Source organism: Geotrypetes seraphini, chromosome 15 (genome assembly GCF_902459505.1).
Source record: "Geotrypetes seraphini chromosome 15, aGeoSer1.1, whole genome shotgun sequence".
Lineage (NCBI taxonomy): Eukaryota > Metazoa > Chordata > Amphibia > Gymnophiona > Dermophiidae > Geotrypetes > Geotrypetes seraphini.
Window position 1 is genome coordinate 69,565,183 of NC_047098.1, and position 14,452 is coordinate 69,579,634.

The 14,452-nt window shown below is 47.5% G+C and overlaps 1 protein-coding gene across 5 annotated transcripts in view; it reads right to left on the reverse strand.

Moving 5' to 3' along the window:
• Window positions 1-14,452, reverse strand: part of IFT22 (intraflagellar transport 22) — a 41,594-nt gene that overhangs the window by 12,095 nt on the left and 15,047 nt on the right. For 2 of the 5 annotated variants that reach the window (XM_033922397.1, XM_033922396.1), the window contains 2 exons: window positions 9,101-9,183; window positions 7,388-7,486 (listed from right to left, as the gene is read on the reverse strand). In XM_033922397.1, the coding sequence (XP_033778288.1) occupies window positions 7,388-7,486; window positions 9,101-9,183 (182 nt within the window). The remainder of the gene's footprint in view (window positions 1-7,387; window positions 7,487-9,100; window positions 9,184-14,452) is intronic. The other 3 variants (XM_033922399.1, XM_033922398.1, XM_033922400.1) reach the window with 2 other exon arrangements.

Below are 14,452 nucleotides of genomic sequence, written 5' to 3' on the forward strand. Positions count from 1 at the left end.
AGGCCTCGAGAACATCCCTCACCGACTGAGAAAAACCTAAGGAGGGAGGCACGTGGAGAGGAGCCAAGCTGTTAAATGTAGAGACTGCAGATTGGGATGCAACAGCGAACCCCGACTCTGAGACAGCAGAAAAGGAAAAACAGGTAGAAGCAGAGGCTCCCCGACACTGAGCTGGAGGAGCAAGGAGAACCATGGCTGCCGGGGCCACCGAGGCGCTATCAAGATTATGGTGGCGCGGACCGACTTGAGGTGCACCAGCGTCCTGAGAATCAGAGGGAAAGGAGGGAACGCATAGAGGAACCGGCCTGTCCAATCGAGAAGGAAAGCATCCACCTCGAGACGATCTGGGGAGTACACCCTCGAGCAGAAAAGAGGCAACTTGTGATTGAGGGGCGAAGCGAACAGATCTATCTGAGTGCCCCACCGAACAAATACCCGCCGCAGAGTGTGAGAATGGAGCGACCATTCGTGTGGCTGGAGAAGGCGACTCAATTTGTCCGCCAGACAATTCTGCTCTCCTTGGATATACACTGCCCGAAGGAAGATGTTGTGGCGCAACGCCCACTGCCAAAGACAAAGGGCTTCCCGGCAGAACGATAGGGAACCCGTACCCCCTTGCTTGTTCACATAATACATCACCACCTGGTTGTCCATGCGCACCAGAACCACCTGATCCTGCAGCAAATGCCGAAAAGCCACCACGGCATTGTAAATAGCCCGAAGCTCCAGGAGGTTGATATGGCAGTGACGGTCCACACTCAACCAAAGACCCTGAGTCCAAAGGTCATCGAGGTGCGCTCCCCAGGCGTACGCCGAGGAGTCCGTCGTTAGGACCTTCCGAGGCGGAGGCATGAGAAAGAGCAAACCTCTGGAAAGATTGGAAGAGTTGGTTCACCAACGGAGCGAGCGTCTCAAGGAGGGGGTCACCACAATGTGCTGAGAGACGGGATCCCGATCCTGTCGCCACTGGGACGCTAGAGTCCACTTAGGCACCCGAAGGTGCAGTCTGGCAAAGGGCTTCACATGAACGGTGGAGGCCATATGCCCCAAGAGGATCATCATCTGCTTCGCCGAGACCGAAGCCCTCAGGGAGACCTGGCGACTGAGCTGAACAAGGGTGTCTAGCCGAGATTGAGGCAGAAACGACCTGAGGCGAACCGTGTCTAGCACGGCCCCAATAAACTGCAGGGACTGAGAAAGACACAGCTGGGACTTGGGGAAGTTTATCTCGAACCCCAGATTCTGAAGGAAGGAAATAGTCTGACGGGTCGCCGCAAGAACCTCCTCCCTCGACCTGGCCTTGATTAGCCAGTCGTCGAAGTACGGGAACACCTGAAGACCTCGGGACCTCAGGGCAGCCGCCACCACCACCAGGCACTTTGTGAAGACCCGAGATGACGAAGCCAGCCCGAACGGGAGGACCCTGTTTTGCAGATGAAGGTACCCCACCCGAAAGCGAAGGAAGCGCCGAAAATCCAGGTGAATCGGCACATGGGTGGAAGCCTCCTTCAGGTCCAGGGAACACAACCAGTCCCCCTCTTCCATCAAGGGATATAAAGTGGGAAGAGAGAGCATGCGGAACTTCTCCCTGGTTAGAAACTAAATGGAACATACATTTGCAACACAAAAAGGATACATGGATAAATTCAAAAAGATTTGGGGACCATTAACAAAATATTGTAATAATTGAATTTCATTTTCCCATAATAAGAAAATAGTTAAAGAAGAAAGGGAGGGAGGGGATATGGGAGGGGGATTTATACTCTTTATTATAAATTATAAATAAAATATTATTAATAGATGGTATTCTTACATGAAAACAATGTAATAAAGGGAGGGGAAAAAGGTTAATAATTTAAAAAATAATTGATAAAATCATTACAATATATATGTTGTATAACTTTATAAGAAAAATAATTACAGTTATATGATATATAAAATCATAAGAAATATAAGATAAGAAATGTTATGTATAAAATACATTATAGAAATATCAAGTGTATTATTAAGATAATTGTATGAAAATTTATGACACTTGTTGTTAAATGAAAAAAAATCAATAAAAAAACTTAAACAAAAACTTGTTCAGCCCCTGAAGATCCAAAATGGGGCGAAGGTCCCCGGTCTTTTTGGGAACCAGAAAGTATCGGGAGTAAAACCCCAAACCCGCTGACAACAGGGAACCTCCTCCACTGCCCGCAGGCGAAGGAGGGCCTGAGCTTCCCGGAGAAGCAAAGGAAGCTGTGCGCCGCTCAACGGACACTCTGTGGGAGGCCTGTCCGGAGGCGGGGACTGGAAGTGGAGCGAATACCCCTCCTTGACAATGGAGAGGACCCATTTGTCCGTAGTAATCAGGGCCCAGAGAGGAAAGAAAGCGCTGAGACTGTCCCCGATCGGCAGAGGAGAGGGTCCGAGGGCGGAGGAGGCCAGCCCCTCCTGCCCAGCCAGTCAAAAGGACAGCGCCGGCTTAGCCACAGCCGGGGTCTGTAGTTTCAGCTGCGCCCTCTGCTGCTGTTGGCGCCTCGGAGGAGGCCTGGAGAACGCCGGCATAGATTTCTGCGGGTAGCGCCGGGGCGGTAATCAATACGATTTGGGGGGAGCAGGTTTTGCCTTGGCCCGGACCAGGGAGGCAAAGGAACGCTCGTGTTCCGAGAGGCGCTTGGTAGCCGCCTCGATGGAGTCATTGAAGAGTTCGTTGCCCAAGCATGGAAGGTTGGCCAGCCGGTCTTGCAGGTTCGGGTCCATATCAACTATGCACAGCCACGGCGAAGGCAGAGACCCGAGAAGAAAGCTCAAAAGCGTCATACGAGGCTTGGAACTTTTAAAGACGCAGCATCGACAAGGTGTCCAGAAGCCGGCGGAAATCCACACGGCGGTGGGCCGGCAGATCATCCTGAAAGGAGGGCAGAGACTTAAGGCAGTGCTTCAGATAAGACGTGAAGGTAAAGTTATAATTAAGCACCCTGTTGGCCATCATAGAATTTTGGTACAGGCGCCTACCAAACTTGTCCATAGTCCTGCCCTCTTGGCCCAGCGGAACAGCTGCGTAGACCTTAGAAGGGTGGGACTTCTTGAGGGAAGACTCCACCACTAATGACTGGTGAGAAAGCTGAGCCTTCTCGAAGCCTTTACAGGGTACCGTCCGGTATCGGGACTCCATTTTAGATGGAATGGCCGGGATAGCATACGGAGTCTCCAGGTTGCGAAAAAAGGTCTGCTGCAGCACCGGATTCAAGGGGAGCCGCAAGGACTCCTTAGGAGGATAGGGAAGTTCCATCTTCTCCAAATACTCCTTGGTATAGTGGGAATCCGACTGTAGGTCCAAATTCAACGCCTTCCCCATGTCCAGCACAAATCTGGTGAAAGAGGAAGTAGGTCCAAATTCAACACCTTCCCCATGTCCAGCACAAATCTGGTGAAAGAGGAAGGCTTGCTCTCCGACAGCCCCTCAAGGGGGGAGGTCGAGCGAGACTGCAAAGTCGCAGAAAAGGAGGGGGAAGCCTCCTGAGAGTACTGCGCCAGCAAGTCAGTATCAACAGGAAGGGACGTTGAAGAAGCCCCGCTGAAAGACGGGGGGGGAGTCGAGGACATTCGGCATTTGGAGTTCCCCGCAGGCAAGAAGACCCCGGAGTCCGAGGCACCGAGAACCGAGGAAGCCCCCCTCAAGAGTCCCGGGAAGACGACATGCGTCAGGAAAAAGAAGCCGAAGCTCCCGACGTCGGTGCCTCACGGGATGGAGTCCGAGACCGCACCGGCGACCGCCTGAGACTTGGATTAGAGACAACCAGGTCCGAGGCTTTAATGGACCCCTTAGTACAGGGACCCGGCGATCTACCGCGCCTCGGGGAGACATCCCTGGGTTTCTTAGCGGGTCTCCAGGACAAGGGAGAAAAACGCCTCGAACAGTGCCTCGAACGAGGTCGAGCGGCAGGCGACTCCCGCCGCAAGGAGAGCGGGGAAGAGTCAGACGAGGACAACTGCTGAGACCAACGTCCCTTGCCTCGAGAGCCCTCGAGGCGACGCTCAGGCTGGTCCGTCACAAGTGAGGTCGAGTACGGGGTAAGCCGAGCCAAAGCAGAGGAGAGCTGTGAAGAGATGATAACTAGAGAATGACACGGGGAGCGATCCCCGCAGCGATCCGCTGCGTGGCTGCGGTTTGACTGCGGGTTATGGTGACCTCATTAGCAAATCGCCGCAGACGCGGGGACAAATCCTTTCACCGCCCGCAAAAACGGTGAATAGATTTGTCCCCGCAGGCCAATGTCCCCCCTTCTAGGAACCGCTATTTACCTGTGTTTCACCTGCACATTGCCGCATTGACTCCGCCCCCCAATATACTGGCTCCTCATTTGTCAGATCAACCCTTCCTGCCAATAGAACCCGCCCCCCCCCCCGACGATCGCCGGCAGGAAGGTGCTCAGCCCTTCATGCCGAAAGAACCAGCCCTCCCCAACGATCGCGGCAGGAGGGTACCCATCCCCTCCTGCCTACCCCAACCCCCCCAACGGCCCTCCCGACGATCGCAGCAGGAGGATATCCAACCCCTCCTGCCAGCTCCCCAACAGCCCCCCTATGATCACTGGTAGGAGGGTGCCCAACCCCTCCTGCCGGCCCCCCCAACGGCCCCCTATATCGCCAATAGGAGGGTGCCCAACCCCTCCTGCCGGACCCTCCCCAACAAACCCCGCCATCCCGAAACACCACCCTTAGTCTTACTTTCCAAGTTGGACCGGACAGCTGCTCGCTCGTCTGGCCAGCAGGCCTGCCTCCGTCCAAATGAGGCGGGCCCGCCCCTCCCCTCCCCTGCCTAACCCACAGGATCCTAGGGCCTGATTGGCCCAAGCACCTAAGGCCCCTCCTATAGCGGGAGTGGCTTTAGGTGCCTAGACCAATCAGGCCCTAGGATCCTGTGGGTTGGGCAGGGTAGGGGCGGGCCCGCCTCATTTGGACGGCGGCAAGCCTGCTGGCCATACGTGTGAGGAGCCGTCCGGTCCAACTTGGAAAGTAAGACTAAGGGGGTTCCAGGGTGGGAGGGTTCGTTGGGGGGGGGGGTCCAGCAGGAGGGGTTGGGTACCCTCCTGCCGGCGATCTTAGGGGAGGCCATTGGGAGGACCGGCAGGAGGGGTTGGGTACCCTTCTGCTGCGATTGTCGGGAGGGCCGTTGGGGGGGGTCTACAGGAGGGGTTGGGTGCCCTCCTGCCGTGATCGCTGGGGGGAGGGGAGACTTGCAGCCGTAGCCGCGGTCACTATGCTAATCACGATTAGCATAGTGACCGCGATTAGGTACACGATTTGGTACACGATTAGGTACATGATTTGCCGCGATTAGGTACAGCGGCCGCGTCTACTTACCATGTAGGCTAACATTGTAAGCATTAAAAGTACATGTGTTTGTTTTTGTATAGTTATTAACTAATATTTAACTAAGTTTTAAAGAATGTTTCCTTTATAAGTAAATAAAGAAAAGTATTTAAAATCGTACCCGTTTGAGGCTTTTATATATGCAGCGGTGACGGTGACGGGGCGGTGAATGGGGTTGCAGTGGCGGTGACGGGGCGGTGAATGGGGTGGCAGTGGCGGTGACGGGGCGGTGAAGGGAATGGCGGTGACGGGGCGGTGCAGAGGATGGTGAGACGGGGACGGGGCGGTGACGGGGACCAATTTTTTCACCGTGTCATTCTCTAATGATAACCTTGAGCATATCCTCAAACATCGGCACCGAGACCATATTCGGCCCTACAGGTGCGGCAGTGCGCTCCACTGGGGGCGACCTCGAGGAAGAATATTCCCTCAAGGTGGAGGCACGCTTGGAGGCCTTAGGAGGCGGTTTCGCCGAGGCGGTCCCCGCCTGGGCAATAAGAGGCTCCGAGGATGGTTTCTTGGGTAGCTGACCAGACCCTGAAGAAGGAAGAGGGGACTTACCCACAGCAGATGACTTTGAGATCGGAGGCATCGAGATCTTCGATGTTGAGGGCGATTTTCCCAGGTCAGAGGTCTTCGAGGCCGAGGCCGAGGTCGAGGCCAAGACCGGGCCCGCTGGTAGATCGGTCTCCATGGCGAAGAGCTCCACAATCCGCGCTCAACACCGCCGGAGACCCCGAGGCTGTAGCGCAGCACAACAAGGGCAAGAGCCCGTAGGATGGTCGACCCCGAGGCACAAGATGCACCAACGGTGCGGATCAGTGATCGAAATCACCTGATCGCACTGAGTGCACTTTTTAAACCCGGTCAAGGGCCGGGACATAAGGCAAAAAGAAGGCTGCAGCCACGGCAAACCGGGAGCCCCCGATTTGCCGAAAACACGAAGCAGTAGAAAAACAAGAAAAGAACACAGCGACCTCGAAAATAAGACAAAAAAACACGAAGCCGCGGTGCAAGAAAAGCACAATGAACGCAGAGAAGAGAGACAGGGCTTTCTGGCTCCGCGGAAAACTAAGAACTGAAGACCACGAGGAGGGGATGCGCCCTCTAGTGGAGCAGGAAGGCACACGCATGCGTGGGTAGCACTAGCAAACTTTGAGATCTTCAATCAAGTTTGCTTGAAAAGCTGTCTGCGATGGGGCTCCGTGTATGACGTCACCCACATGTCGAGAATATGCTGCCTGCTTGTCCTGGGATAATAGATATTACTCCTCTGTTGGTTACTAGAAATACCTATGTGGAGGAAAAGATCTCAGATTCACCACTTAGGGAACAAGTATGTTTTCTCCCTAAAGTATTGTGGTGTTGGGTCTCTTTCATTGATCACACCACAATACTTTAGGGAGAAAACATACTTGTTCCCTAAGTGGTGAATCTGAGATCTTTTCCTCCACATAGGTATTTCTAGTACTATCAACCTGTTGTAGTAACTTGTTTGAATATAGTTGATATACATCTTTCACTATTCTGTGTTATATATGCACTGAAACATGGCCCATGTTGGGTCTAATTAATTATAGATCAGTCCCAATTTTTGAGGCTCTTGGTGCTTTTTTTAAAAATTTTCTTTGTTCTATTGTTGTACTTTGACCCTCTCTGTGTTTTTAGATGATCGCACACTGACATACTGCCTAGGTCTGAGCCTGATAAAGGTGAGTTTTAAGCAAAGCCTTGAATCTGTGGAAAGAGAATGCCGCAGGAAGAGGCCAGCAAAGAAAGCACTCTGGTGTGTAGAATCAAGGTGAGCACACAAAAGGGGGTGGGAAGGGGTAGGAAAAGACACACATCATGGAGGTAGCAAAGCACCATTGCAGGATGTGGGAAATAATAAGTGAAGGTTTGTTTTAGAAGTCTGCAGTTTCACTAAGACTATTTTGTTGACAGTTTACCTTTTTGTATGTACTGTAGTATATACGTACACATATAGCAATAAATATATTGGGTGACAAAGTATAATGAGACTCACTTTTGATCTCCTCCGCAGTCCCACAGTTCAACTTCACAGCCTGAACTTTTGTTGTTACCATTTACATTTGGTACATTTAAACTTTCAAATTCTAGGATCCTTTAAAGAAAAAAAGTCATATATAAAATAATAATAACAACTTTATTTTTCTATATCTCCATAGTCAGACGACTTCTAGGCAGTTCACATCGAAAGAAGGCTGGACATTCAGCGAATTACAAATGCATGAGGGGAATGTTACAGAAGAAAAGAGTTGTAGGGGAGGGAATGTAAGAGGTGTTGAAAGGGGGAGGGAAAGTGAGAGGGGTAGGAATTGCCTGAAGTTTGCTTCGGGTTTGTAGGGGAAAAAAGCGTAGTGAGCGCAGATTGATGAATCTGTCAAACAGAGTGGTTTTGATAGATTTTCGGAATGCGTTGTAGGTCTGTCTGGTTTTATTTATGTAGATTCCCAGCCAGGATCGTTATCTGTTAGCTTGGCTCTTTTGGCACCAGTACGCGTACGTCCTGTGGGATGGTGTGTGCCAATGTCCACTCAAGGTAAGGGTTTGGGGATGGGCTGCAGGAGGTGCAAAATTGGTTCCCGGGGTGGGGGCTCGCATATCGAGTCAATGCTCGGTTTGCAGGAGCGTTTTGCTCATCTTGCAAAACACTCGCAAACCGACTGTACAGTAGTAGTAGATGTCAAAAATGTTAAGAACTTTCAACAGAGCTCATGCACCTTGCTGCACTTGATTGTTGCCATTAGATTCAAAACTGAAAAGGTTGCACCAATAATGAGCAAAACCTTTTCTGAAGAAAAGAGCTGGAACAGACCCATCACTTCATGGTGATTTACGGTTGAATTGCCAAAAGTGCAGGGGGCACAGAACAAACAGAAGAAAGCCCAGATCCTAGAAAAGGTCAAGAATCCAGACCTGACTAATCCAGGGCTTGAATCCTTTGCAACATGAATACAATCTGAAAATGAGATTGTATGCTCAATGTTCTATCCAGCCAATATTCAGCCTGTGGCGGTCAGAATTAGACCCCAATATTCAGTGCTGGGCCAAATCGAACCCCTGCATTGAATACTGGGCCATGACTGACCAAGAATGTTCCATTTGTACTTATGCGGGTCCTGGGCAATATTCGGTCACTTACGAAGCAGACATAACTTATAAGATAGTCCATTGTTCCACAAATAAAACCTTAAATTCTGTTTTTGCTTTAAACTAGAACGAAGCTTCAATAACTAATTCAGCAACCGAGACTCAATTCTCCAACTGATTAGGAGCTTCAGTCCAGCCTGTTCAGAATTTGCACACTTCCATCTGTTGAACTACTGAAGATCTAAAGCTGAGAACATGATATAAATTTTCAGAAAACTAACAGGAAATTCATATACAAGGGTCATAATGTGAAGTTTCAGGGAGGCTCCTGTCCACTTAAATCTCTTTGAATATTGGCTGCATGTTTTTTTAAAAGGCTCATCAAAATACTATTAGTTTTAAATGAACAGACCTAAAGATAAGAACATAAGAATTGCCGCTGCTGGGTCAGACCAGTGGACCATCGTGGTCAGCAGTCTGCTCCTGCGGCAGCCCTTAGGTCAAAGACCAGGGCCCTAAATGAGTCTACCTGCGTACTTTCAGGTTCAGCAGGAACTTGTCTATCTTTGTACTTAAACACATAACACACAAAACTTATCTTCTATTTTTCATTTTCTAATCTTACCTTACCCCTTGAGTTGGGTTGTATTCCCCACCCACAGTTTCTGTGGCATCCGAAAGAAAGTTAGCCAAAACTGTTTTGCCACTCTACCAAAAGTAAAACAAAAAAATAAACAGATGTTAGATAAGAAACTGCTCAACAAACTTTAAAATAAATATGTTAAAAAGCATATATACTCTGAAGGTCATTGGCTTGCCCCACATAGATTCCCAATGTGTGTACTGTAAATGGCAATTTTAAAAAGCTGCTACTTAAACACTTATATCCGCAGTTATAGGTGGGCCAGCACAATAAGTGTATTCTGATATTCCTATAATACATACATGCATACTTTAAAAAATCTAGACATCAGGTTAGATTTGCAAAGGGTAGACAATCGGTTTTAAATATGCATAAATTGTTTTTGGCTATGATACAACGAAAGGCATTTTCGATAGGATGTTTACATCCGACTTTGGACATTTTGGGAAAGACGTCCAGAAAGCAAGTAGAGAAAATGTCCATTTTTGAAACCACAAGATATCTATTTTCTTCTTTTTCAAAAAATGATCTACCTTGGCATTTTGGAAGATTAGATTCTTACCGTTGCTAATCTTTCTTGTAAACAGGAATATCAGTCTTGACCAATGAGTATTTACCCTCCTTTACTGCAAAGTCTGCAGAGACCGTAATTTACATATTCTTCAGCTCCTCCTCCTCTCACTTTAGGCTGTGCTAGATTTCCTCAGTCTGTATCAAAGCCATAAAGTGCAGTGTTCTCCCTAGCCCTTTCAGCCGGGCGCCCCGCCCGGCTAGATTAGGTGAGCGCCCGGCTGTCATCTTGGCTGCAAATTCGCCTTCGCCTGACTTTTTTTTTTTTTTTTAAGCGCCAGAAAAAGGGTTTTCAGCTTTACTTTTTTAAACAATTTTCCTACTGCTGGTCGATTTTTACAGTCGCAGTTGGAGGCAGTGGCTGCAGGCTCATTATGACCCAGTGCACAAACAGGAAGAACCCCGACGTCGTGTTTACTTTTGTTCTGCAGCTTATCGCACAAGACGCTCCTGCACAAAGTGAAACCAATCAGAAAGAGGAGAGGCGAAAGCTCGCAGCTGCGTGCTTCAGTAACTGCTGCTGGCTAACGGAGGGAGAAGATACCTAAGAGAAATGAAGAAGGTCCGAGAAATAGATTCGCTACAGGCTAAGGCAGGAGATAGGGCAGGGAGGAAAGCTTACAACTTGGTGTTCTTGCTTGCTTCGGGCCTTCCTCGCTGCCAGGTCCTGCCTACTTTCTGTTTCCATGAAGGCAGGACCCGGCAGCGAGGAAGGCCCGAAGCAAGGAAGAGCTCCAAGTTGTAAGCTTACCTCCGTCACTGACCTATCTCCTGCCTTAGCCTGTAGCGAATCTGCCGACCGAGGCGGGGGAGGGAGAACTGATGGGGGGAGAGAAATGCTGTTACTGCTGCACCCAATTAAGGGGGAGAGAAATGCTCCTGCTGCACCCAATGGGGGGGGGGGGAGGAAGACCAGGGAAAGGAAAGGAGAGGAGAGGAGAGGAAAGAGATGCCAAGACCATAGGAGGGAGGAAAAGGAAAGGAGATACCAGACTATGGGGGGGAGAAGGAGACAGATGCCAGACCAGGGGAAAGGAAGGAAGGAGGGAGAGAAAGGAAGGAGAGGAGATGCAAGATAATGGAGGGGGTGGGGGAGTGGAGAGAGATGCCAGGGCATGGGGGAGGGGAGGGAAGGGAAACTAAGGAGACAAATGCCAGACCAGAGGGAAAGGAATGAAAGTTGCCAGAGCAAGGAAGCAGAGGGAGACATAGGAGAGGAGAGAGATTCCAGGGCATGATGGGAGGGATGGGAAGAGAAATGCAGCAGCACCCAATTGGGGAGGGGGGGAGAGGAAGAGAAGTGCTGCTGCTGCTGCACCCAATTGGGGAGAAAGAGGGGAGAAGGAAGACCAGAGAAGGGAGAGGAGAGGAAAGAGATGCCAAGACCATAGGAGGGAGGGAAAGGAAAGGAGCTACCAGACCATGGATGGAAGAGAGATGTCAGGGCATATGGGGGGAGGGGGAGGAGACAGATGCCAGACCAGGTGAAAGGAAGGAAGGAGAGAAAGGAAGAAGAAGAGATGCCAGATTATAGAGTGGAAGGGGGAGATGGAAGGAGAGGAGAGAGATGCCAGGGCATGGGGGAGAGAAGAGGATAGAGGTACCAGAGCATAGGGGAAGTGGTGGAAACAAAAAAAATGGAGAGGGGGTGAAGCTGAAATGGAGAGAAAGGGCACAGGAGTACAAAGGACACAGAGTACAAAGGAGAGAAAAGGCAAAGGATATACAGTTTATTGAAGGGACATAGAAAGAGGGAAGATGCCATATGGAATAGAGAGAGGGCGGACACTGGATGGAAAGGGCAGAGAGGGTGGACAGTGGATGCAAGGGGGAGAGAGAGAGGGCAGAGGCTGGGTGGAAGGGGCAAAGAGAGAGGACAGATGTTGCATGGAAGGGAGCGAGGACAAACGCTGAATAGAAAGAAGAGAGTGAAGAGAAGATGATTAAAGCAGAAATGACAAAAGGTAGAAAAAAAATTTTGTTGTTGCTTTTCGTAGAATCAAGTAGTATTGTAACTGTATTGATTAAAGTTTATCAATAGGAAATGGAAATAAGGCAGTTTTTTGGGGACTAAACCCCTTTCCTCAGGTCAGGACAGGATACCATAACAGCAGTATACTGTACTGCCTTGAAGAAAGATTTGGCCTCTGAAAGCTAATTACTACTAATTGAAAAATGGATTAGTCCAATCAAATGGTATTTTCTTATTTCTCTCTTCCCTGTTTTATTTATATTTGTTAATTTGTAAAGTGGTGATTGTTATGTACAGGTTTTTTCAAATTTACATCTACTATCTTTATATTTTGCACAGTATTAGGGTACGTGTCACTGTTTCTGTGGTGTTGCATTGTATGCAGAGTCTAGTTTCTTGGCGTTTCAGTTTAACTTTTGTCTACATATTTCTATTTTTAGTTTGTGATTATTCCATATTGGGCGAGGGTGTATCTCTGTTCTGTGTGTATGAAAAGGACATGGCTTTCTGTTAGCATTGACTACAGGATCAATTGACTGTGCAGGATCTGGCTTGTTTAGTTTTATAATGTATGTGTTGGTGTTCTAGTGCTCACTGCAGTGTTTAAGATGCTGCCTTTTCCTAGGTGCACCCTTGTTGTGTAACTCATGGATTATTACTAAAAATAACTATTTTTATATAGAGGAAGGGGTTATTAAAAAATGATAAGCACTGGCTGTCATATATACTAGGTACGCCACTGGATTTAATGACCCTATGCTAACTTGACTGTTGATGTAGGTGTTGTTCCCCCCCCACACACACACACACTATAATGAATTAAATTAAAGCTGTATTAGCATCAAACAGCTTTCAAATGACATTATAAGCAAATAAAAATAAAATATTTTAATACATTGCTAATTATTACCTGCATTTTTACCTAAACTGTTTTGCCTAGCTCTCACTTTGATTTTTATCTGCTACTTTTTTATTTTGCTGTAGTGTGATCACACAGGTCTCCTTCAAGGCTCAGTAACACCTCTCCATAAATTATGTGGAAGAGGTTTGGAAGTGGGGATCGCATCTATTTCATATCGTCAGTGAGACCTCAAGAAGGAATCTAGTGATCAAAATATTATTAGAGGTGCTGTAGAGACGTTTCTTGTATGACTGGATGAGCTATATTTATCTTTTTTTTAGTTGTTTAAATTCAAGCAGAAATAAATGGCTAGATTGAACCTGATGATTTCATTAACACACTTCTTTTTTTAAATCTCTATACCATTTGAAAGAGGGCGAATATCTAATTATTCACTTCTAGAATTGGATACTTCTTAAATTTAGTAAAAATATTCTGGCACAAGTGTCAAACCTTAAAAAAAGGAAGTCATAGTGAGCACTGAAAAATAATAATTAATAAAAATAGTACACATTTAGGGCTCCTTTTACAAAGATGCACTAGTGTTTTTAGCGCACACACCGGGTTAGCGTATGCTATCTAAAAAACTATCGCCTGCTTAAGAGGCGGTAGCGGCAATTTAGCGCACGCTATTCCGCGCATTAAGGCATTCACGCATCTTTGTAAAAGGAGCCCTTATTTTTCCCCACCACCAAATTTCCCGTCTCGCCAACTCCACCCAGCTACTTTTTCATGCCACCCGGCTGGAAAAAATTTCTGGGGAGAACACTGAAGTGAATACAAAAAGAGAGAGAGGGGGGACATAGAGATTCTCCCCGAGATAACACAAGTCTGTTCTGCTTAACAAAACCAGCATTAATTAAAACTTTTTGCAATGCATAATAAGGTGATATCCTGTATCAACAATTTGAAAATTATTCAATTTGTAAATTTTACACTACTGTAAAAAAAATTCTTCTCCTCCCTGACCATAAGAGACAATGAAAATAAACAAGACATCTGATCCTTCAGACATGTCCGAGACAGAAAGCAGACTAATGAACTGACAGGGCAGGTGTCAAGACTGATATTCCTGTTTACAATTTATTTATTTAAAAATTTATATACCACATAAAAACTATGCGGTGTACAAAATTACATGCATACAAATTAAAAATGCTAAACATGTTTAAACAAGACAAACACAATAAAACATTAACTAATGATATCATTATTAAAACCTTCTTTTAAATTCATCCTACAAGATTGAAAGACAAAATCCCATAAAAACATTTACAAGATGGGAAAGAATTAACAGAAAATAGCATTAGCACATGAAGGCATTGCTAAATAATTGCGTTTTCAACATTTTCTTAAAGTTCAGTCTCCCATCACAAGAAAGATTAGCAAAAATAAGAACCTAATCTTCCATTCTAGTGCAACAGGAATATTGGTCTTGACCAACGGGACATACCAAAGCAGTCTGCCGTGCCTAGGGAGGGACAAATGAGCCTGCTACCAGTATCGTAGAACCAAACTCTGCATCCATTCTGGTTGCTACATCCGCCATGTAAAACTTGATAAAAGTGTGGAGGCAAGACCATGTGGCTGCCTTACAAATTTCAAGTGAGACAGCTCTAGCCTCCAGTCAGGATGATGCCACCCATCTGGTGAAGTGTGCCTTTACCCACCCCCCTTCTCGGGAGATTGTTTTCTGCTCCTGATAAAAGTTTAAGAAATTGCCAGTCAAATCCATATTGAAATGGTCACCTTTGATGCCAACTGTCCCCATTGTGCTACACCCAGGAATACAAAGAGATGAACTGACAGGCAAAACTCATTCGTCATCTCTAAATAACGAAGAACTCTTTGGATGCCAGGCATTTCAGGATCTTGTCTTCCTTCTTTGCCT